Source organism: Pseudophryne corroboree, chromosome 9 (assembly GCF_028390025.1).
Source record: "Pseudophryne corroboree isolate aPseCor3 chromosome 9, aPseCor3.hap2, whole genome shotgun sequence".
In the NCBI taxonomy this organism is placed as follows: domain Eukaryota; kingdom Metazoa; phylum Chordata; class Amphibia; order Anura; family Myobatrachidae; genus Pseudophryne; species Pseudophryne corroboree.
In genome coordinates this window covers 148,877,513-148,902,798 of record NC_086452.1, presented here as the reverse complement: position 1 = coordinate 148,902,798, position 25,286 = coordinate 148,877,513, and the positions used below count along the sequence as shown (strand labels likewise).

General features: G+C 46.0%; 1 protein-coding gene across 2 annotated transcripts in view; it reads left to right on the top strand.

Moving 5' to 3' along the window:
- Nucleotides 1-25,286, top strand: part of PLPPR5 (phospholipid phosphatase related 5) — a 629,929-nt gene that overhangs the window by 470,918 nt on the left and 133,725 nt on the right. For both annotated transcript variants that reach the window (XM_063939850.1, XM_063939849.1), the window contains exon 4: nt 23,017-23,193. In XM_063939850.1, the coding sequence (XP_063795920.1) occupies nt 23,017-23,193 (177 nt within the window). The remainder of the gene's footprint in view (nt 1-23,016; nt 23,194-25,286) is intronic.

The window sequence follows — 25,286 nt, the reverse complement described above, 5'->3', positions numbered from 1 at the left end:
ATCATTTTTGCTCAGTATTCACTACTAAAAAAGAGGGGAAAGGGCCAAAGTGAAATTGCAGGGATATTCAGGAAAATGAAACAATTACATTTACAAAGGATACGGTCCTAACAGAATTCTCAAAGCTGAAAGTGGACAAATCTATTTGGCTAGATGTGATACATCCAATGATACTAAGAGAGCTTAAAGAGGTGCTGATAGCACCATTAACATAATTATTCAACCAGTCATTAGCTACAGGAGTAATTCCAGAGAACTGGAAAAGAGTGAAGGTAGTCCCACTGCACAAAAGTGGAAGCAAGGAAGATGCAAACAACTACAGACCAGTGAGTCTTACATAAGTAGTAGGGAAATTGATGGAAACACTGTTAAAAGAAAGAGTTATAGATTATCTCAAATCCAGCAATTTACAGGATCCCAAACAGTATGGATTCACTGGGCGGAGATCATGTCAAACAAACCTTATTGACTTTTCTGACTGTGTGACTAAAGTGATGGATAAAGGTGGATCTGTGGATATAGCTTATCTAGAGTTTAGTAAGGCTTTTGACACTGTTCCACATCGCAGATTGCTAAATAAACTTGAAAGCTTGGGATTGGATACTAAGATTGTTGAATGGATAAGATCTTGGTTGCATGATATAAAACAGAGAGTTGTAGTTAATGGAGTGCATTCACAGGAGGGAAAAGTTACCAGTGGAGTACCCCAGGGATCTGTACTTGGACCATTGCTTTTTAATACCTTTATTGGTGACATTGCAAATGGCATTAAAGGGAAAGTACTGTATGCCTTTTAGCAGATGACACAAAGTTATGCAAGAGGGTAGACACACCAGGAGGGGTAAAACAAATTATTGAGGATCTAGGTAGACTAGACGAATGGTCAAGAGTGTTGCAATTACAGTTTAATGCCAAACAGGTGCAGGGTGTGCGGTGTGGTCTCCCCTGGACCTAGGAGCCCATGTGCACTGCACACCTTGCACCCATTATAGAGTAGCTATGCCACTGGCCCAATGGCATGTGCAGTTTCTCTGTCTGAGTGTGGCTCTCTACTGTATGTCTGTGTCTGTGTGCAAACCCATGACACTCATAACACACCCACATAATGAACCATTTTTGCTTGTATCTCTATCCACCGGCCAGTAACACCCAACATTTCTGATACAATGCGACTCGATCGCAACAGCGTACAATACATGCTTTATATGCCAGTTTATGATTTTACACGCATGTGCAGTTCAGTTGCAAAAAAAAAACGCTCAGCTACGGAAACACTGGCATTAAGTGCTGATCTGAATCAGGAAGGTAATGTTGTTGAAAACATGCTAGAAGGCTGCATTGTCATCAGTTATAGAAGGAAGAGAACATTTCTAGCCAACCATAATTCCTGTTCAGTGCATGATACAAGACTGCACTCATTCAGTACTGTCTATGAATACTGAGAGTAACCAACTAACCTATTTACATTTAATATGTAGTGGTAGAATACATGGAAGAACTTGACATTGTCCAGGGACAGATAAAACATTGGTATGACAATCTCTCAAGTACTTTAGGAGACTTGAGGATACAAATTGGTTGTTTTATAACATGTACTGTCTGCCTTCATTAACGTGATTCTGTACAGGTTCTGGCTTTTCCACTGCCTCTGTATGCCGGCAATGTAACACAAATAGTGATGGATGAGGAAGAGCGTATGTGAAAAGCCCTCTGGTTTCACCATATGCAAATATGATTATCATGCTTAATATGCTACAGTTCAGGATAACAATGTTTTTCCCCTGCTTGACAAATAACATTCCCTTTCTGCTTTTTTGAAATGTGGGTGGCTGCTATGGCAACTGTAGCCACTTCTTGTTAAGAAAAAAAAAGTAAGCTTTTTTGTTCGTCTTTTCTTATTAAATTGTGTCTTCCTGAACATTATCACAGTCATTGTGAGCAGAACATCAAAGATCAAAAGTTAGATGATTACATTGTACGCACTAAAGTATAATGCATGCTACATTTTAGGGAAAGAAGCAGAAACACCACAAACAATTTGTTCCGATTTGTCCTTGTGGACACAAAAAAAAAACACCCGAAGAAATGGAAGATTGCTGTTAATTAACATTTATTTACTTACATTGATTTTTACTGTATTGCACCAGCGTAATAAACAGTGCTTTACAGTTGGGATCAAACAAAGTAATAAGAGACTGGATATTAACAGAGTGTTCAGAAAGCCCTGCTTGCAAGCTTACAATCTATAGGATAATAGGAGTATAATACGGGTGGTCTTCAGTATGCCGAATGTCGGGATCCCGGTGCACAGTATACCGGCGCCGGAATCCCGACACCCGGCATACCGACATATATTCTCCCTCATGGGGGTCCACGACCCCCCTGGAGGGAGAATAAAATAGCGTGGCGAGCGCAGCGAGCCCGCAAGGGGCTCATTTGCACTCGTCACACTGTCGGTAGGCCGGCGGTCGGGCTCCAGGCACCGGTATGCTGGTTGCCAGGAGCCCGGCCGCCGGCATACCATACTACACTCGTATAATACAAACGTTTAAGAGCTACATCTTGCATAGCCAACCAGATTGCAAGCGGTGTGGTTCATAGGGTCAACCACACTTAGGTCGACAGTGTCTAGGTCGACCACTATTGGTCAACAGTGACTAAGTCAACACACAAAATAGGACGACACAAGCATTAGGTCGAAGGTCGACATGACAAAAGGTCGTCATGAGGCTTTTAAAAAAAAATTGTGTTGTTTTCTTCGTAGAATGATGGGGGAACCCAAATTAGTGCACCGTATCCCCTCGCATGGCGAGCGAACTTCGGGCAAGGTGCCTTGCTCCACTACCACTGCACTCCTCACAGGTTACCGTTCCCAATTGTAGCCCACATGGATCGTAAAGTATGCAAAAGTAAAAAAAATGAAAAAACATGTAAGAAACTGATGTTGACCTTTTGTCATATCAAACAAAAAATGTCGACCTAATGACCATATTGACCTAGAAACCCTGTCGACCTAATGCATGTCAACCTATAGTGGGCGACCTAATGACTGTCATTCTAAGTGTGGCAGACCTAGAGACCAGATACCATTGCAAGGGTATCAAGAGCTGTTACTAGGGTTTTTATACCTCCCAACATAGGTGTCAGAACTGGGGGGGGGGGGGGAGAAGGGTGCACAATGCCCCCCCAAACGAGATGGAGGCGCAGGTGCTTGTGAGGAGGAGCGCTTACCTCCGGATCCCCGTGGGCAAGTCCTGCTGTAAAATCAGTGTGCTGCCGCTGCCTGCTATGCCCCTTGTCATACTAGCCGGCTCTTCACTTATGCATTACTGGGAGGGAGGCGTGCCCATGCTGAGCCTGCTGGGACAACCCCGCCTCCTCCCAGTAATGCATCAGTGAAGAGCCGGCTAGGAGGACATTGGGCATAGCAGGCAGCGGCAGCACACTGATTTTACAGCAGGAGTCGCCTGGAGGTAAGCACCGCTCACCCCCACTGGAGGGGTGGGGAGGTTTGGGGGGAGCGCCAAAATGTCATTTTTACTATGCCCCCTCAACCTCAAAACATTCCAGTTCCCCTGCCTTACAACTATTATGTTTTTGGGACAGTCTTGTGTTTATGTACTGTACCAAGGTCAAGCAATCAAGACTTTCATTCTGATTCAGTGGAGTAAAGGGACTTTGCCGTTCCGCACATTGGGCCCAATTCATGTATGTATGAATTGCACAGCTGCTTCTTGCAGCTGTGCAATTCTGTCTAATTAAAATTATAATGCAGCAGGATGCATCTGTAGGAGATAGATGCCTCCTGTTATCGTTACCAGGATCCAACTGCAGCATCTGAGGACGTAGCCTTGGATCACCATCGCGACCATCTGTCGCAATTCACGATTGTTACAGGCAGTGGCCAGCTTGCGTAAGCATATGCTGGCTGGCCATAGGATCCGGACACCGTGGTACAGGAAATCTGCTTCCAACGATGCAGACCCTGGACCCATCACACCTTTAAAATAGGGACAATATGCCCCCATTTTTAAGGTGTCATGTGCCATCCTTGCTCCACCCCCCCCAAGTTCCGCAACATGTCAGTCATGCTGACACAAAGGCTGCGAGCGACAGCACAAGACCTGTTCTGCACATGCACAGGATAGGTCCAGCATCTTCACCTGGTGGGCGGCGGCTGCTAAGCTCTTTTGCATAGCCGCCGCCCATCCAGGACTTCCACGGCGTCTTCAATCTTCAGGAGCTCTTCTCCGCTCCTCCTCCGCCGTTGGACTGAAAGCCGCTGACTTATATAAGTCAGCGGGAGGGGGCGGGGCGATGACGCGGCGAGCCGTGATTGGCTTGCGGCGGCCATCTTGATTTTCAAAAATGACGCTGAGGCGCCATTTTTGAAACTGGTACCGCTCCGCTGCCAAACTCTGCAAGATAAAGGTAAATTTCCCCCGCCCGCACCGCTGCCGCAACCCGCCGCCGCCCGCACCGCCGCCACAACCCGCCGCCGCCCGCACCACCGCCGCCTGCAACATCGCTATCGCTGGGAAAAATCGCTGGCCTCTTAAAGTATTAGCGATTTTGACTAACTTTTGCAGCGACATAGCCAAAATTGACTTGCCTGCACTGACTATTTTTCCCAGCGATAGCGACCTAGCGGGGACGCGCATCGCTATCGCTGCCTGTATACACACGGAGCGATCTGCACTAACTTTCTGAGCGATTTTGACTATATAGTCAAAATCGCTCAGTCATATCGCTCCGTGTGTATGCACCTTTACGCCTGCACAGAAGCCCAACCATCGGATTTGTGACAAAATAGGAATCAGGCCCATTGTATAGGAAGGTGTTTTCATGGCTTACAGCATAGAAAAGTGTCTACACCCCCAGTATGTTATGATCATGCCCTCTCATCAGCCGATCAATATTTTATCATCAGATAAATATTTGTATAAAACTTTACAGCATTAATTTGCTGCATACAACTGTTACAGATTAGTTTAAAGTTAGGATCACTGCACATTCATGAAATATGGACACAAAATATGTGTAACAACAAGCACAATTTGAATAATTATTAATGTATAACACCATATTAAGTTCATGAGCTTCACTGCTAACTGGTTAAATTCGCAAATCGCACCAACCACCGGTATAGGATTTATAGAAATGCAGTGTAAGCTGAAGCATACCAGATGGAAACAAACAATCCGCAACCAGTATATGTGCCCTGGTGACTGAGGGAGTGGGTACCATCGCTGCAGCCAGAATTGTAACTGCAGCAGCTGCGCTCACCAAGTTGGTGCAGGGAGGGGGTGGGGCCAGCACAGTTAACCCTGACCATGGGCCATACTCAGCAGTAATAGGCTTCACAACCCCTCTCTCTCCAATCTGTTTGTGCATGGCTCCTCTTTTGCTGACAGCAGCAACCTAGGTGGGACCTGCCAGACAGACAGCTGTTTCCTGTTTCCTGGGCTCTGCTGTGTGGTGGCTAGAGGAAAGGAAAAGATTCAGCAGATGAGATTGCCATTATTTAAGATAGGGATTGGGGGGAAACATGGGGTTGGGGGCTGGATATACAGATACATGGGTGTGGATGAGGCTGGAGATGCAGAGATACAGTTAGGTATGGTGGGGCTGGGAACACACATTAAATGTGCTAGAGAGATGGGGAGGTGCTGGAAGGACATGGAGGTGGGGCAGAGAGATACCGGGTTTAAGGCTGAGAGGTTGGGAGATGAGGCTGAAAGACATGAAGGCGTGAGGCTGTGAGACACTGGTGAAATTAGGCTGAGAGACCCAGGGGGAGATATGGCTGCGAGACAGAGAGGGAGATTAGGCTGGAGATATGGGGATAAGGTGGGAGAGATATGGGGGATGAGTCAATGGCTGACCAGCCTGTACCTACCAGGTATTATATGGCAGTCACTAATGCAGTCTGTATTTTATAAAGGTCACTAATGCTGTCTGTTTTATGAGGTGGTCATATTGTATATTTAGACCACTATCTGCTGGGATGGAGGAGATTAGTCTTTTTTTCTGGGTGACAAAAACCTAGCTTCACCCATGGCTACTGATGTGTCCAGGATAGTTCAAAACATCCCTTGAAAGAATTCTTCACCTGTTATGGATCAAAATTTGGATTGCACCTCCAGTATGTAGAATTTAATAAACGACAACAATGGTCCAGTCACTTTTTACCGTATCTTCTACAGGTGCTCCTCTGGTAACGCCAAGAATTATGGATTAATATTTACTTACATTAAGACGTCTCAAATTGACATTTCTATAGATTTACCAAATTTTTAACACTTATGTATACTGTATGTACAACCGTGAAAATCAGAAACTCCTGTGCGAAGAACGGGTAGAACAGCTAGTTCTAGATAAATGTATTGGAAGGTAAAATTGATTGCAGTATGTAAATAAAAGCCTCACAATGTAACCTGAGTAATTAATATAAGAAGTTACTACATCTAGTTCTGGAAATACCATTGAGTGCATTCAGACTCCTCAGCAGGATCAGTAAAATATTAGAGATGAGCGCCTGAAATTTTTCGGGTTTTGTGTTTTGGTTTTGGGTTCGGTTCCGCGGCCGTGTTTTGGGTTCGACCGCGTTTTGGCAAAACCTCACCGAATTTTTTTGTCGGATTCGGGTGTGTTTTGGATTCGGGTGTTTTTTTCAAAAAACCCTAAAAAACAGCTTAAATCATAGAATTTGGGGGTCATTTTGATCCCATATTATTATTAACCTCAAAAACCATAATTTCCACTCATTTTCAGTCTATTCTGAATACCTCACACCTCACAATATTATTTTTAGTCCTAAAATTTGCACCGAGGTCGCTGGATGACTAAGCTAAGCGACCCTAGTGGCCGACACAAACACCTGGCCCATCTAGGAGTGGCACTGCAGTGTCACGCAGGATGGCCCTTCCAAAAAACACTCCCCAAACAGCACATGACGCAAAGAAAAAAAGAGGTGCAATGAGGTAGCTGTGTGACTAAGCTCAGCGACCCAAGTGCCCGACACAAACACCTGGCCCATCTAGGAGTGGCACTGCAGTGTCACGCAGGATGTCCCTTCCAAAAAACCCTCCCCAAACAGCACATGACGCAAAGAAAAAAAGAGGCGCAATGAGGTAGCTGTGTGAGTAAGATTAGCGACCCTAGTGGCCGACACAAACACCGGGCCCATCTAGGAGTGGCACTGCAGTGTCACGCAGGATGTCCCTTCCAAAAAACCCTCCCCAAACAGCACATGACGCAAAGAAAAATAAAAGAAAAAAGAGGTGCAAGATGGAATTGTCCTTGGGCCCTCCCACCCACCCTTATGTTGTATAAACAGGACATGCACACTTTAACCAACCCATCATTTCAGTGACAGGGTCTGCCACACGACTGTGACTGATATGACGGGTTGGTTTGGACCCCCACCAAAAAAGAAGCAATTAATCTCTCCTTGCACAAACTGGCTCTACAGAGGCAAGATGTCCACCTCATCATCATCCTCCGATATATCACCGTGTACATCCCCCTCCTCACAGATTATCAATTCGTCCCCACTGGAATCCACCATCTCAGCTCCCTGTGTACTTTGTGGAGGCAATTGCTGCTGGTCAATGTCTCCGCGGAGGAATTGATTATAATTCATTTTAATGAACATCATCTTCTCCACATTTTCTGGATGTAACCTCGTACGCCGATTGCTGACAAGGTGAGCGGCGGCACTAAACACTCTTTCGGAGTACACACTTGTGGGAGGGCAACTTAGGTAGAATAAAGCCAGTTTGTGCAAGGGCCTCCAAATTGCCTCTTTTTCCTGCCAGTATAAGTACGGACTGTCTGACGTGCCTACTTGGATGCGGTCACTCATATAATCCTCCACCATTCTTTCAATGTTGAGAGATTCATATGCAGTGACAGTAGACGACATGTCCGTAATCGTTGTCAGGTCCTTCAGTCCGGACCAGATGTCAGCATCAGCAGTCGCTCCAGACTGCCCTGCATCACCGCCAGCGGGTGGGCTCGGAATTCTGAGCCTTTTCCTCGCACCCCCAGTTGCGGGAGAATGTGAAGGAGGAGATGTTGACAGGTCGTGTTCCGCTTGACTTGACAATTTTGTCACCAGCAGGTCTTTGCACCCCAGCAGACTTGTGTCTGCCGGAAAGAGAGATCCAAGGTAGGTTTTAAATCTAGGATCGAGCACGGTGGCCAAAATGTAGTGCTCTGATTTCAACAGATTGACCACCCGTGAATCCTTGTTAAGCGAATTAAGGGCTGCATCCACAAGTCCCACATGCCTAGCGGAATCGCTCCCTTTTAGCTCCTTCTTCAATGCCTCCAGCTTCTTCTGCAAAAGCCTGATGAGGGGAATGACCTGACTCAGGCTGGCAGTGTCTGAACTGACTTCACGTGTGGCAAGTTCAAAGGGCATCAGAACCTTGCACAACGTTGAAATCATTCTCCACTGCACTTGAGACAGGTGCATTCCACCTCCTATATCGTGCTCAATTGTATAGGCTTGAATGGCCTTTTGCTGCTCCTCCAACCTCTGAAGCATATAGAGGGTTGAATTCCACCTCGTTACCACTTCTTGCTTCAGATGATGGCAGGGCAGGTTCAGTAGTTTTTGGTGGTGCTCCAGTCTTCTGTACGTGGTGCCTGTACGCCGAAAGTGTCCCGCAATTCTTCTGGCCACCGACAGCATCTCTTGCACGCCCCTGTCGTTTTTTAAAAAATTCTGCACCACCAAATTCAAGGTATGTGCAAAACATGGGACGTGCTGGAATTTGCCCATATTTAATGCACACACAATATTGCTGGCGTTGTCCGATGCCACAAATCCACAGGAGAGTCCAATTGGGGTAAGCCATTCTGCGATGATCTTCCTCAGTTGCCGTAAGAGGTTTTTAGCTGTGTGCGTATTCTGGAAAGCGGTGATACAAAGCGTAGCCTGCCTAGGAAAGAGTTGGCGTTTGCGAGATGCTGCTACTGGTGCCGCCGCTGCTGTTCTTGCGGCGGGAGTCCATACATCTACCCAGTGGGCTGTCACAGTCATATAGTCCTGACCCTGCCCTGCTCCACTTGTCCACATGTCCGTGGTTAAGTGGACATTGGGTACAACTGCATTTTTTAGGACACTGGTGAGTCTTTTTCTGACGTCCGTGTACATTCTCGGTATCGCCTGCCTAGAGAAGTGGAACCTAGATGGTATTTGGTAACGGTGGCACACTGCCTCAATAAATTGTCTAGTTCCCTGTGAACTAACGGCGGATACCGGACGCACGTCTAACACCAACATAGTTGTCAAGGACTCAGTTATCCGCTTTGCAACAGGATGACTGCTGTGATATTTCATCTTCCTCGCAAAGGACTGTTGGACAGTCAATTGCTTACTGGAAGTAGTACAAGTGGGCTTACGACTTCCCCTCTGGGATGACCATCGACTCCCAGCAGCAACAACAGCAGCGCCAGCAGCAGTAGGCGTTACACGCAAGGATGCATCGGAGGAATCCCAGGCAGGAGAGGACTCGTCAGAATTGCCAGTGACATGGCCTGCAGGACTATTGGCATTCCTGGGGAAGGAGGAAATTGACACTGAGGGAGTTGGTGGGGTGGTTTGCGTGAGCTTGGTTACAAGAGGAAGGGATTTACTGGTCAGTGGACTGCTTCCGCTGTCGGCCCAAGTTTTTGAACTTGTCACTGACTTATTATGAATGCGCTGCAGGTGACGTATAAGGGAGGATGTTCCGAGGTGGTTAACGTCCTTACCCCTACTTATTACAGCTTGACAAAGGGAACACACGGCTTGACACCTGTTGTCCGCATTTCTGGTGAAATACTTCCACACCGAAGAGCTGATTTTTTTGGTATTTTCACCAGGCATGTCAACGGCCCTATTCCTCCCACGGACAACAGGTGTCTCCCCGGGTGCCTGACTTAAACAAACCACCTCACCATCAGAATCCTCCTGGTCAATTTCCTCCCCAGCGCCAGCAACACCCATATCCTCCTCATCCTGGTGTACTTCAACACTGACATCTTCAATCTGACTATCAGGAACTGGACTGCGGGTGCTCCTTCCAGCACTTGCAGGGGGCGTGCAAATGGTGGAAGGCGCATGCTCTTCACGTCCAGTGTTGGGAAGGTCAGGCATCGCAACCGACACAATTGGACTCTCCTTGTGGATTTGGGATTTCGAAGAACGCACAGTTCTTTGCGGTGCTACTGCTTTTGCCAGCTTGAGTCTTTTCATTTTTCTAGCGAGAGGCTGAGTGCCTCCATCCTCATGTGAAGCTGAACCACTAGCCATGAACATAGGCCAGGGCCTCAGCCGTTCCTTGCCACTCCGTGTGGTAAATGGCATATTGGCAAGTTTACGCTTCTCCTCCGACAATTTTATTTTAGGTTTTGGAGTCCTTTTTTTACTGATATTTGGTGTTTTGGATTTGACATGCTCTGTACTATGACATTGGGCATCGGCCTTGGCAGACGACGTTGCTGGCATTTCATCGTCTCGGCCATGACTAGTGGCAGCAGCTTCAGCACGAGGTGGAAGTGGATCTTGATCTTTCCCTAATTTTGGAACCTCAACATTTTTGTTCTCCATATTTTAATAGGCACAACTAAAAGGCACCTCAGGTAAACAATGGAGATGGATGGATACTAGTATACAATTATGGACGGACTGCCGAGTGCCGACACAGAGGTAGCTACAGCCGTGGACTACCGTACTGTACTGTGTCTGCTGCTAATATAGACTGGTTGATAAAGAGATGTAGTAGTAGTATGTATGTATAAAGAAGAAAGAAAAAAAAACCACGGGTAGGTGGTATACAATTATGGACGGACTGCCCAGTGCCGACACAGAGGTAGCCACAGCCATGGACTACCGTACTGTACTGTGTCTGCTGCTAATATAGACTGGTTGATAAAGAGATGTAGTAGTAGTATGTATGTATAAAGAAGAAAGAAAAAAAAACCACGGGTAGGTGGTATACAATTATGGACGGACTGCCCAGTGCCGACACAGAGGTAGCTACAGCCGTGGACTACCGTACTGTACTGTGTCTGCTGCTAATATAGACTGGTTGATAAAGAGATGTAGTAGTAGTAGTATGTATGTATAAAGAAGAAAGAAAAAAAAAACACGGGTAGGTGGTATACAATTATGGACGGACTGCCGAGTGCCGACGCAGAGGTAGCTACAGCCGTGGACTACCGTACTGTACTGTGTCTGCTGCTAATATAGACTGGTTGATAAAGAGATGTAGTAGTAGTATGTATGTATAAAGAAGAAAGAAAAAAAAACCACGGGTAGGTGGTATACAATTATGGACGGACTGCCGAGTGCCGACACAGAGGTAGCTACAGCCGTGAACTACCGTACTGTGTCTGCTGCGACTGGATGATAAATAATGATATAAAAAATATATATATATCACTACTGCAGCCGGACAGGTATATATTATATAATGACGGACCTGCTGGACACTGTCTGTCAGCAGAATGAGTTTTTTATAGAATAAAAAAAAAACACCACACAAGTGAAGTCACACGACGAGTGTTTAACTTTTTCAGGCAATCACAATATAGTATACTATACTACTAACTATACTGGTGGTCAGTGTGGTCAGGTCACTGGTCAGTCACACTGGCAGTGGCGCTCCTGCAGCAAAAGTGTGCACTGTTTAATTTTAATAATAATATGTACTCCTGGCTCCTGCTATAACCTATAACTGGCACTGCAGTGCTCCCCAGTCTCCCCCACAATTATAAGATGTGTGAGCTGAGCACAGTCAGATACGAGTGTTTAACTTTTTCAGGCAATCACAATATAGTATACTATACTACTAACTATACTGGTGGTCAGTGTGGTCAGGTCACTGGTCAGTCACACTGGCAGTGGCACTCCTGCAGCAAAAGTGTGCACTGTTTAATTTTAATAATAATATGTACTCCTGGCTCCTGCTATAACCTATAACTGGCACTGCAGTGCTCCCCAGTCTCCCCCACAATTATAAGATGTGTGAGCTGAGCACAGTCAGATATATACATAGATGATGCAGCACACTGGGCTGAGCAGTGCACACAGATATGGTATGTGACTGAGTCACTGTGTATCGTTTTTTTCAGGCAGAGAACGGATATATTAAATAAAACTGCACTGTCTGGTGGTCACTGTGGTCAGTCACTAGTAAACTCTGCACTCTCTACAGTTCTACAGTACTCCTAAGCTCCAGTAAATCAGGTCAATCTCTCTCTCTCTCTCTCTTCTAATCTAAATGGAGAGGACGCCAGCCACGTCCTCTCCCTATCAATCTCAATGCACGTGTGAAAATGGCGGCGACGCACGGCTCCTTATATAGAATCCGAGTCTCGCGAGAATCCGACAGCGTCATGATGACGTTCGGGCGCGCTCGGGTTAACCGAGCAAGGCGGGAAGATCCGAGTCGCTCGGACCCGTGAAAAAAAACATGAAGTTCGTGCGGGTTCGGATTCAGAGAAACCGAACCCGCTCATCTCTATAAAATATGACAACATATCTTAACAGAGAAGAGCAGCTGGGCAGAGAAAGACATACTGTACTGTATATGAGGATGAGAATATCACTGCTTTTGAGAAAGGTAATATTTAAAGGACCTTTCAGAGATATGTTTCCTCATCATGCATACTCTACGTTTGGAAACCCCTCTCAAGAAAACATGAGGTTGCCCCTGTTAGTGGCTGGTATTGAACTGATGTGACATATGGATTACTGAAACAGCGGTGAAATATAGATGTATTTAGGAACAGTATGATGTGGATGCTTTGGGGAACACAGGGGATAATTCAGAGTTGATTGCAGCAGCAAATTTTTAAGCAGTTAAGCCCAGTACTCACGGGCCGATCAAGGAGAGATGCGTGCTGAGCGAACCGCTCAGCACACATCTCTCCTGCCGCTCAGCACAGCGCGATCTGTGCTGAGCGTGCGGGGGGAGACGGGGGGGCCGCTCACTTCACCCAGCGGGTGAAGTGAGCGACCCGCTAGATTGGCCTGCATGCAGGCCAATCTAGCAGCGGCGATAGCGATGTGCGGGGCTGCGCATCGCTATCGCTGAGGGGGCTACACACGGAGCGATCCTGCCGATATTCTAAGCAATCTAGTCAGATTGCTTAGAATATCGCTCCGTGAGTACCCCCCTTTAGGCAAAACCATGTGCAGTGCAGAGGGGGGGGGGGCAGATATTACATGTGCAGAGAGAGTTAGATTTGACGTACTGAGTAGACATACATGTAACTCACTTGTGTCCCTAAGGTATAACTATATATGTAGGACTTTACTTGCCCCCCCTCCCCCCACCTGCTTATCTGTTACCTACTTGGCTGTTGTATAGCAAGCCAAAGACACATTCCTAGTATACCTGACCAATAAAGCTGATTCTGATTCGGGTGGTATATGTTCAAACTGAAATCTAAATTGCAGTGTAAAACTAAAGCAGCCAGTATTTACCCTGCACAGAAACAATATAACCCACCCAAATCTAACTCTCTCTGCAAATGTTATATCTGCCCCCCCTGCAGTGCACATGGTTTTGCCCAACTGCTAACAAATTTGCTGCTGCGATTAACTCTAGAGTGAAGTTGTCTGCTTAGCTTTTGCTGCAAACAAACTGAGTTTTCATTATGTATACATATAACCAATATTCGTATTAATGTTCAAATTGAATTTGTGCTGCAAATTGATTTTGTGGCCTTACTCCACATTATAGAGGCAATAAACAAGACTATTTATAAGTGTATGAATTACATTGTGTTACCTGCCAAAATCTGATTTACAGTATTCGTTTAACAGGTCTAGTAGAGAAATACTGTATACTGGATCTCATTATGGAGTACTCTGCAGAACACCTTGTATTGCACTGGGGGGCTAGATGGTCTGTATTATGTACTGTGCACTCTCAGAAGATGCCTCAGATAACTAGACATGCGCTCCAGTGTCAAGATGTAGACAAACCAGAACAGGCATTTCGCTCTACAAAAAATAAACATTGCATGGCATATCTAATTTCCAGCCACTTAAGAACCATCTATTTCAATAAATAAAACTTAACTTATGCTCTGCTTTGCATTACATTGCTTGTAGAAATGTACCTCTCTCATAATGAAGCTGCAAAATAGGTTCCAATACATGTATAGGATAGAGATGAGCGGGTTCGGTTCCTCGGAATCCGAACCCGCCCGAACTTCAGCTTTTTTTACATGGATCCGAGCGACTCGGATCTTCCCGCCTTGCTCGGTTAACCCGAGCGCGCCCGAACGTCATCATGACGCTGTCGGATTCTCGCGAGGCTCGGATTCTATCGCGAAACTCGGATTCTATATAAGGAGCCGCGCGTCGCCGCCATTTTCACACGTGCATTGAGATTGATAGGGAGAGGACGTGGCTGGCGTCCTCTCCATTTAGATTATAAGAGAGAGAGATTTACTGGAGCTTAGGACTAGGAGGAGTACTGTAGAAGTGTAGAGAGTGCAGAGAGTTTACTAGTGAGTGACCACCAGACAGTGCAGTTTATTTAATATATCCGTTCTCTGCCTGAAAAAAGCGATACACACAGTGACTCAGTCACGTACCATATCTGTGTGCACTGCTCAGGCTCAGCCCAGTGTGCTGCATCATCTATATATATTATATATCTGTCTGACTGCTCAGCTCACACAGCTTATAATTGTGGGGGAGACTGGGGAGCACTGCAGTGCCAGTTATAGGTTATAGCAGGAGCCAGGAGTACATAATATTATATAGTGAGTGACCACCAGACAGTGCAGTTTATTTAATATATCCATTCTCTGCCTGAAAAAAGCGATACACACAGTGACTCAGTCACATACCATATCTGTGTGCACTGCTCAGGCTCAGCCCAGTGTGCTGCATCATCTATATATATTATATATCTGTCTGACTGCTCAGCTCACACAGCTTATAATTGTGGGGGAGACTGGGGAGCACTGCAGTGCCAGTTATAGGTTATAGCAGGAGCCAGGAGTACATAATATTATATTAAAATTAAACAGTGCACACTTTTGCTGCAGGAGTGCCACTGCCAGTGTGACTGACCAGTGACCTGACCACACTGACCACCAGTATAGTTAGTAGTATACTTATAGTGTGATTGCCTGAAAAAGTTAAACACTCGTCGTGTGACTTCACTTGTGTGTTGTTGTTTTTTTTATTCTATAAAAATAAAACTCATTCTGCTGACAGACAGTGTCCAGCAGGTCCGTCATTATATAATATATAATATATACCTGTCCGGCTGCAGTAGTGATATATATATATTTTTTATATCATTTATCATCCAGTCGCAGCAGACACAGTACGGTAGTTCACGGCTGTGGCTACCTCTGTGTCTGCACTCGGCAGGCAGTCCGTCCATAATTGTATACCACCTAACCGTGGTTTTTTTTTCTTCTTTATACATACATACTACTACGACATCTCTTTATCAACCAGTCTATATTAGCAGCAGACACAGTACAGTACGGTAGTTCACGGCTGTGGCTACCTCTGTGTCTGCACTCGGCAGGCAGTCCGTCCATAATTGTATACCACCTAACCGTGGTTTTTTTTTCTTTCTTCTTTATACATACATAGTTACATAGACATCTCTTTATCAACCAGTCTATATTAGCAGCAGACACAGTACAGTACGGTAGTTCACGGCTGTGGCTACCTCTGTGTCTGCACTCGGCAGGCAGTCCGTCCATAATTGTATACCACCTAACCGTGGTTTTTTTTCTTTCTTCTTTATACATACATAGTTACATAGACATCTCTTTATCAACCAGTCTATACTAGCAGCAGACACAGTACAGTACGGTAGTTCACGGCTGTGGCTACCTCTGTGTCTGCACTCGGCAGGCAGTCCGTCCATAATTGTATACCACCTAACCGTGGTTTTTTTTTCTTTCTTCTTTATACATACATAGTTACATAGACATCTCTTTATCAACCAGTCTATATTAGCAGCAGACACAGTACAGTACGGTAGTTCACGGCTGTGGCTACCTCTGTGTCTGCACTCGGCAGGCAGTCCGTCCATAATTGTATACCACCTAACCGTGGTTTTTTTTTCTTTCTTCTTTATACATACATAGTTACATAGACATCTCTTTATCAACCAGTCTATATTAGCAGCAGACACAGTACAGTACGGTAGTTCACGGCTGTGGCTACCTCTGTGTCTGCACTCGGCAGGCAGTCCGTCCATAATTGTATACCACCTAACCGTGGTTTTTTTTTCTTTCTTCTTTATACATACATACTACTATGACATCTCTTTATCAACCAGTCTATATTATTAGCAGCAGACACAGTACAGTACGGTAGTTCACGGCTGTGGCTACCTCTGTGTCTGCACTCGGCAGGCAGTCCGTCCATAATTGTATACCACCTAACCGTGGTTTTTTTTTCTTTCTTCTTTATACATACATAGTTACATAGACATCTCTTTATCAACCAGTCTATATTAGCAGCAGACACAGTACAGTACGGTAGTTCACGGCTGTGGCTACCTCTGTGTCTGCACTCGGCAGGCAGTCCATAATTGTATACTAGTATCCATCTCCATTGTTTACCTGAGGTGCCTTTTAGTTGTGCCTATTAAAATATGGAGAACAAAAATGTTGAGGTTCCAAAATTAGGGAAAGATCAAGATCCACTTCCACCTCGTGCTGAAGCTGCTGCCACTAGTCATGGCCGAGACGATGAAATGCCAGCAACGTCGTCTGCCAAGGCCGATGCCCAATGTCATAGTACAGAGCATATCAAATCCAAAACACCAAATATCAGAAAAAAAAGGACTCCAAAACCTAAAATAAAATTGTCGGAGGAGAAGCGTAAACTTGCCAATATACCATTTACGACACGGAGTGGCAAGGAACGGCTGAGGCCCTGGCCTATGTTCATGGCTAGTGGTTCAGCTTCACATGAGGATGGAAGCACTCAGCCTCTCGCTAGAAAAATGAAAAGACTCAAGCTGGCAAAAGCAGCACAGCAAAGAACTGTGCATTCTTCGAAATCCCAAATCCACAAGGAGAGTCCAATTGTGTCGGTTGCGATGCCTGACCTTCCCAACACTGGACGTGAAGAGCATGCGCCTTCCACCATTTGCACGCCCCCTGCAAGTGCTGGAAGGAGCACCCGCAGTCCAGTTCCTGATAGTCAGATTGAAGATGTCAGTGTTGAAGTACACCAGGATGAGGAGGATATGGGTGTTGCTGGCGCTGGGGAGGAAATTGACCAGGAGGATTCTGATGGTGAGGTGGTTTGTTTAAGTCAGGCACCCGGGGAGACACCTGTTGTCCGTGGGAGGAATATGGCCGTTGACATGCCAGGTGAAAATACCAAAAAAATCAGCTCTTCGGTGTGGAGGTATTTCACCAGAAATGCGGACAACAGGTGTCAAGCCGTGTGTTCCCTTTGTCAAGCTGTAATAAGTAGGGGTAAGGACGTTAACCACCTCGGAACATCCTCCCTTATACGTCACCTGCAGCGCATTCATAATAAGTCAGTGACAAGTTCAAAAACTTTGGGTGACAGCGGAAGCAGTCCACTGACCAGTAAATCCCTTCCTCTTGTAACCAAGCTCACGCAAACCACCCCACCAACTCCCTCAGTGTCAATTTCCTCCTTCCCCAGGAATGCCAATAGTCCTGCAGGCCATGTCACTGGCAATTCTGACGATTCCTCTCCTGCCTGGGATTCCTCCGATGCATCCTTGCGTGTAACGCCTACTGCTGCTGGCGCTGCTGTTGTTGCTGCTGGTAGTCGATGGTCATCCCAGAGGGGAAGTCGTAAGCCCACTTGTACTACTTCTAGTAAGCAATTGACTGTTCAACAGTCCTTTGTGAGGAAGATGAAATATCACAGCAGTCATCCTGCTGCAAAGCGGATAACTGAGGCCTTGACAACTATGTTGGTGTTAGACGTGCATCCGGTATCCGCCGTTAGTTCACAGGGAACTAGACAATTTATTGAGGCAGTGTGCCCCCGTTACCAAATACCATTTAGGTTCCACTTCTCTAGGCAGGCGATACCGAGAATGTACACGGACGTCAGAAAAAGACTCAACAGTGTCCTAAAAAATGCAGTTGTACCCAATGTCCACTTAACCACGGACATGTGGACAAGTGGAGCAGGGCAGGGTCAGGACTATATGACTGTGACAGCCCACTGGGTAGATGTATGGACTCCCGCCGCAAGAACAGCAGCGGCGGCACCAGTAGCAGCATCTCGCAAACGCCAACTCTTTCCTAGGCAGGCTACGCTTTGTATCACCGCTTTCCAGAATACGCACACAGCTGAAAACCTCTTACGGCAACTGAGGAAGATCATCGCGGAATGGCTTACCCCAATTGGACTCTCCTGTGGATTTGTGGCATCGGACAACGCCAGCAATATTGTGTGTGCATTAAATATGGGCAAATTCCAGCACGTCCCATGTTTTGCACATACCTTGAATTTGGTGGTGCAGAATTTTTTAAAAAACGACAGGGGCGTGCAAGAGATGCTGTCGGTGGCCAGAAGAATTGCGGGACACTTTCGGCGTACAGGCACCACGTACAGAAGACTGGAGCACCACCAAAAACTACTGAACCTGCCCTGCCATCATCTGAAGCAAGAAGTGGTAACGAGGTGGAATTCAACCCTCTATATGCTTCAGAGGTTGGAGGAGCAGCAAAAGGCCATTCAAGCCTATACAATTGAGCACGATATAGTAGGTGGAATGCACCTGTCTCAAGCGCAGTGGAGAATGATTTCAACGTTGTGCAAGGTTCTGATGCCCTTTGAACTTGCCACACGTGAAGTCAGTTCAGACACTGCCAGCCTGAGTCAGGTCATTCCCCTCATCAGGCTTTTGCAGAAGAAGCTGGAGACATTGAAGGAGGAGCTAACACGGAGCGATTCCGCTAGGCATGTGGGACTTGTGGATGGAGCCCTTAATTCGCTTAACAAGGATTCACGGGTGGTCAATCTGTTGAAATCAGAGCACTACATTTTGGCCACCGTGCTCGATCCTAGATTTAAAGCCTACCTTGGATCTCTCTTTCCGGCAGACACAAGTCTGCTGGGGTTGAAAGACCTGCTGGTGACAAAATTGTCAAGTCAAGCGGAACGCGACCTGTCAACATCTCCTCCTTCACATTCTCCCGCAACTGGGGGTGCGAGGAAAAGGCTCAGAATTCCGAGCCCACCCGCTGGCGGTGATGCAGGGCAGTCTGGAGCGACTGCTGATGCTGACATCTGGTCCGGACTGAAGGACCTGACAACGATTACGGACATGTCGTCTACTGTCACTGCATATGATTCTCTCAACATTGATAGAATGGTGGAGGATTATATGAGTGACCGCATCCAAGTAGGCACGTCACACAGTCCGTACTTATACTGGCAGGAAAAAGAGGCAATTTGGAGGCCCTTGCACAAACTGGCTTTATTCTACCTAAGTTGCCCTCCCACAAGTGTGTACTCCGAAAGAGTGTTTAGTGCCGCCGCTCACCTTGTCAGCAATCGGCGTACGAGGTTACATCCAGAAAATGTGGAGAAGATGATGTTCATTAAAATGAATTATAATCAATTCCTCCGCGGAGACATTGACCAGCAGCAATTGCCTCCACAAAGTACACAGGGAGCTGAGATGGTGGATTCCAGTGGGGACGAATTGATAATCTGTGAGGAGGGGGATGTACACGGTGATATATCGGAGGGTGATGATGAGGTGGACATCTTGCCTCTGTAGAGCCAGTTTGTGCAAGGAGAGATTAATTGCTTCTTTTTTGGTGGGGGTCCAAACCAACCCGTCATATCAGTCACAGTCGTGTGGCAGACCCTGTCACTGAAATGATGGGTTGGTTAAAGTGTGCATGTCCTGTTTTGTTTATACAACATAAGGGTGGGTGGGAGGGCCCAAGGACAATTCCATCTTGCACCTCTTTTTTCTTTTCTTTTTCTTTGCATCATGTGCTGATTGGGGAGGGTTTTTTGGAAGGGACATCCTGCGTGACACTGCAGTGCCACTCCTAAATGGGCCCGGTGTTTGTGTCGGCCACTAGGGTCGCTAATCTTACTCACACAGTCAGCTACCTCATTGCGCCTCTTTTTTTCTTTGCGTCATGTGCTGTTTGGGGAGGGTTTTTTGGAAGGGACATCCTGCGTGACACTGCAGTGCCACTCCTAGATGGGCCCGGTGTTTGTGTCGGCCACTAGGGTCGCTAATCTTACTCACACAGCTACCTCATTGCGCCTCTTTTTTTCTTTGCGTCATGTGCTGTTTGGGGAGGGTTTTTTGGAAGGGACATCCTGCGTGACACTGCAGTGTCACTCCTAGATGGGCCCGGTGTTTGTGTCGGCCACTAGGGTCGCTAATCTTACTCACACAGCTACCTCATTGCGCCTCTTTTTTTCTTTGCGTCATGTGCTGTTTGGGGAGGGTTTTTTGGAAGGGACATCCTGCGTGACACTGCAGTGCCACTCCTAGATGGGCCCGGTGTTTGTGTCGGCCACTAGGGTCGCTTATCTTACTCACACAGCGACCTCGGTGCAAATTTTAGGACTAAAAATAATATTGTGAGGTGTGAGGTATTCAGAATAGACTGAAAATGAGTGTAAATTATGGTTTTTGAGGTTAATAATACTTTGGGATCAAAATGACCCCCAAATTCTATGATTTAAGCTGTTTTTTAGTGTTTTTTGAAAAAAACACCCGAATCCAAAACACACCCGAATCCGACAAAAAAAATTCGGTGAGGTTTTGCCAAAACGCGTTCGAACCCAAAACACGGCCGCGGAACCGAACCCAAAACCAAAACACAAAACCCGAAAAATTTCAGGCGCTCATCTCTAGTATAGGATGAGGCCTGGTCTACTGCATCTCAGAGTTCCTGAAAAACTTAAATCCTTTTCTGAATAAAAAATGGCTTTTTGCCCCTTTTTACACAGCACCATTGAAAGAGGGTCCTCTCTACTCTTGTAACTTATTTCAATTACACCCAGAGACAGATTAACAGCGGGGTGGACAGGATGCTTGCCATGGGACCCCCGCAAAGGTTAGCACTCCCCAAGGATCTCCCACTGCTTGAAGGTCTTGACACTCCCTGAGAACAGGTGCTCTGTGGTACCTTTTCCCAGATGGGTCCAGAGCTGCTCCCAGCTTCCCAGACCCTTAAGCATTATGTCACATCTGTTACACTGCTTAAATGACCCACGAGCTGTTCTCTGGATATCTAAGCCTCAAACAAAGCCAATCTGTAAAAAAAAAAAAAAAATAGAAAGAAAAAGAAGCAATAAGCAATAAATTAAATGTTTCTCATTTTCCCATCTTATATCTGCTGTTCTTCTGGGAGGAATGTCTAAGTATGACAAGTATGTCACCCTGCAAAGAGGATAAATGGGTTGGGTTTGCGTGACCGCCGGTCATCGTACCGATAGCGGGATCCTGGCTTTTAGATGCCTGGCGGGTGGGGTCGGGGGGGGGGGGGCGAACGCAATGAAGCCCCTTGCGGGCTCGGGGGCGAGCTGTGCGTGGCCCAGGTTCTGTTACCACGCTATGGGTGTCATGGACACCACGAGTGGGAATAGTCCCTATTAGTCAGCGTGTGGACTGTCAGGATTGTGAGGGGGCGGTATCCTGGCATCGGTATGGTGACTGGCAAGTATGCAGGTATGGGTGGGTACAGCGTACCCGTAAGAATTTCGCCGTGGGTACGCCGTACCCACACCGACGGGCCGCCGCTTGCTACCGCTGATGTGAGGGGAGGAGAGCGCAGCCTGCGCCTCTCCTGCCCCTCAATGTCTTCTTTCAAATCAGCGCCGCCCGTGAGCCAATCAGAGCTCGCGGAGCTTTGATTGGCTCACGGATCGGCGCTGAAGATTGAACTCACCCGCCGGAGACTGAGGGGAAGGAGAGGCGCGGGCTGCGCTCTCCCCCCCTCACACAAGTCAGCAGCAGCGGTGAGCAGGGGAAGGGGAGGGGGGGGGGGATTCTGCTGCTTCAGGAATACCTGGCACTGTGGGGGGCAATGTATACCTGGCACTGTGGGGGGCAATGTATATCTGGCACTGTGGGGGGCAATGTATACCTGGCACTGTGGGGGGCAATGTATACCTGGCACTGTGGGGGGCAATGTATATCTGGCACTGTGGGGGGGCAATGTATATCTGGCTCTGTGGGGGGCAATGTATATCTGGCAATGTATATCTGGCACTGTTGTGGGCAATGTATATCTGGCACTGTTGTGGGCAATGTATATCTGGCACTGTGGGGGGCAATGTATATCTGGCACTGTGGGGGGCAATGTATATCTGGCACTGTTGTGGGCAATGTATATCTGGCACTGTGGGGGGCAATGTATATCTGGCACTGTGGGGGGCAATGTATATCTGGCACTGTGGGGGCAATGTATATCTGGCACTGTGGGGCATTCGTGTATCTAGCACTGTGGGGCATTTGTGTATCTGGTACTGTGGGGCATTCGTGTATCTGGCACTATGGGGCATTCGTGTATCTGGCACTGTGGGGCATTCATGTATCTGGCACTGTGGGGCAATGTGTATCTGGCATTGTGGGGCAACGTGTATTTGGCACTGTGGGGGTCATATGTGTATCTGCCCCTCCCCCATATGTGTATAACGCCCATATTTCCATTGGCCATGCCCCATATGGCATTTGGCCACGCCCATTTATTGGTGCGCACACCTTCGGCGCGCGCACACAGTGCCTGTAAGACATTTTTTCTACATGCACCACTGATTATATCTCCTATGACATTATACAGTACAGCAGATTTATATACAGTGTGGCAAAAAAATTATATAAATGTTTTTTGTGCAAAACAGTATAACTAAAAATTAGGAATGTATTATCCCAGTATTAGTATATAACAAATGCAAATCCTTTTTGTTACCTGCTATTACTTTAAGTCTATTTTTCTGTTATATTTCGTAATGACCTTATGATTTCTTGTTTCTATTTCTATTTTCAGATGTATATTACCAGCACCATTAAAACCAAAGGGACACGACTTGCGAAACCTGTCTTATGCCTTGGCTTGATGTGTCTGGCATTTCTCACTGGGATAAACAGGGTGGCAGAATACCGTAATCATTGGTCAGATGTCATAGCTGGCTTTCTCATTGGAATATCAATAGCTGTGTTTCTGGTAGGTACTATTTATAGGATTAGAGTGTTCTAGATAAAACATCTGCCATAGTCTACATGAGCCTTTTTCATGAATAAAACTGTACATTATAAATTTGCACATACATACTCCAAGTAACAATAACCATGTATAAATATAGCTCATTATACCAATAAGATTATAGAAGGATCAATGCATCCAAAGCTGGCATTTACTGAGGACTGGATTTGGTTGCTAATCTCTACATCTTGGATGCAGTTTTCAGTTTGCAGACCAATAAACCTTTTCTGATTATTATTGTTTTGTTATATAGAGCCAATCGTATTAAGCAGTGCTGTAGAGAAATAAGCAATCACACGTACCAGTCCGTTGGAGCTTATTAACACACACACACACACACACACACACACACACACACACACACAGTAACCTACTATACCAGTATGTTTTCGTATTGTGGAAGGAAACCAGAGCACACATAAACATGGAAAGATTGTACAAACTCCACATAGAAAGGGACATACTCTAACGTAAACAAATAATTCAAGTATTCTTCAGAAATAAGCTATTTTAGAACAATAAATAAATAACTACAGTAACTGTGAAGCTATTTTACTACTGCAGCGGAGGTTCCTACTTACGTTTAGTAATGAGGATGTCTATATCTCCGTGCCTGGAGAGGCGACAACCAGCCCCTGAGTCCCAGTACCTGTGCGTTGGATTCGGCAGGTCAGGAATGGCACATGTGCAAACCCCCGGCTTCTATGGACTGCACTGACTGCAGCCCATGGAAGCCAGATTGGGCTGCACGAAAGACAGGGAGTGACTTCCTACAGGAAGCCATCTCTCTGCTTATCGCATCCCGGTCTGGCAGTCCCAAAGGTAGGAAACCCCTCCATTTGGGACTGCCTTGTTTGTCTGTGACTGACAGGTAGTACTTCCAATAGGAAGTCACTGCCAGTTACAGTGAAACCAGTGCAGTCACGGACTGCATCTGCCTTTAGTGACACCGAGCTGGGTGGCAAATTTTACCAGGGGAAGCTGTAGTTCTGCAGCCCATAGGTAAAATCTGCCACTGACTGTATGTATTGCATGTAGTGTACTGTCAGTAAAACATGGGCAAAGAAGTGTGAGTCAATGGCAGTTGAAAACACTACCAGACTGCACAGGCAGAGCTGTTTTAACTAGAGATGTGCACCGGACCATTTTTGCTGACTTTGGTTTTGATTGTAATTTGTCATCTGATTTTGGTTTTACCAGAATGCTGTAACTGGTTTTGGTTTAGGCTTTGTATTTTATTTTTAATTTACAAACAAAGCTAAAATCAAATAATGTCCTTTATTTTTTTTCTACGGTATTATTAACCTCAATAACATTAAATTCCAATCATTTTGACCAACTCACCGCTTACAATATTGTTTTCATCCAGTTTAAGCTAAAGCAAGCTGGCTGGTTACTAAGTGACTAAGCAGCAGTACAAACACACAGCAGTTTATAGCACATCTACGAAACCCTGCCACACAGCAGTGGCAGAAAAGAAAAGTGATGCAAGATGAAATTGTCCTTGGGCTCCCACACCCACCCTTGTGTTGATATTATGATATTAAAAAGCACATGCACAGTTTAACAAACCAAGCACTTCAGTGGCAAGGACTGCCACTTTTGTGGCTGAAGTGCTTGGTTTGTTTGGTTCCCCTCAAAACATTTTTTTGGAAGGACTACCTCCGATCACTATTGAGGAGGTTGATGATGAGGATGTTAATTACATTATAATGTTGCAAAATAAATTTAGTAAACTCAACGCAAATTATGTAACATGGAGGAGATGCCCAGATGGCTAACATCCTTACCTCTACAAACTTTGGCCTCACAAATGGAGCAGATGCCTTTACAAATGTTGTCAAATTTGGCTTAACAAAACTTCCACATCCAAGAGGTGGCTTTTTTGGTCTTATGCCCAGGCATCACGATGGCTTTCTTTTGATCTTGGGCAAGAGGACTTATACAAAGGACATCATCAACATTCTCAACCTGAGTGTCACATAGTAGTAGTACACTTATAAACTTTCATCCTGTTCCAATTCTACACAAGCATCCACAAATTATATTATGTC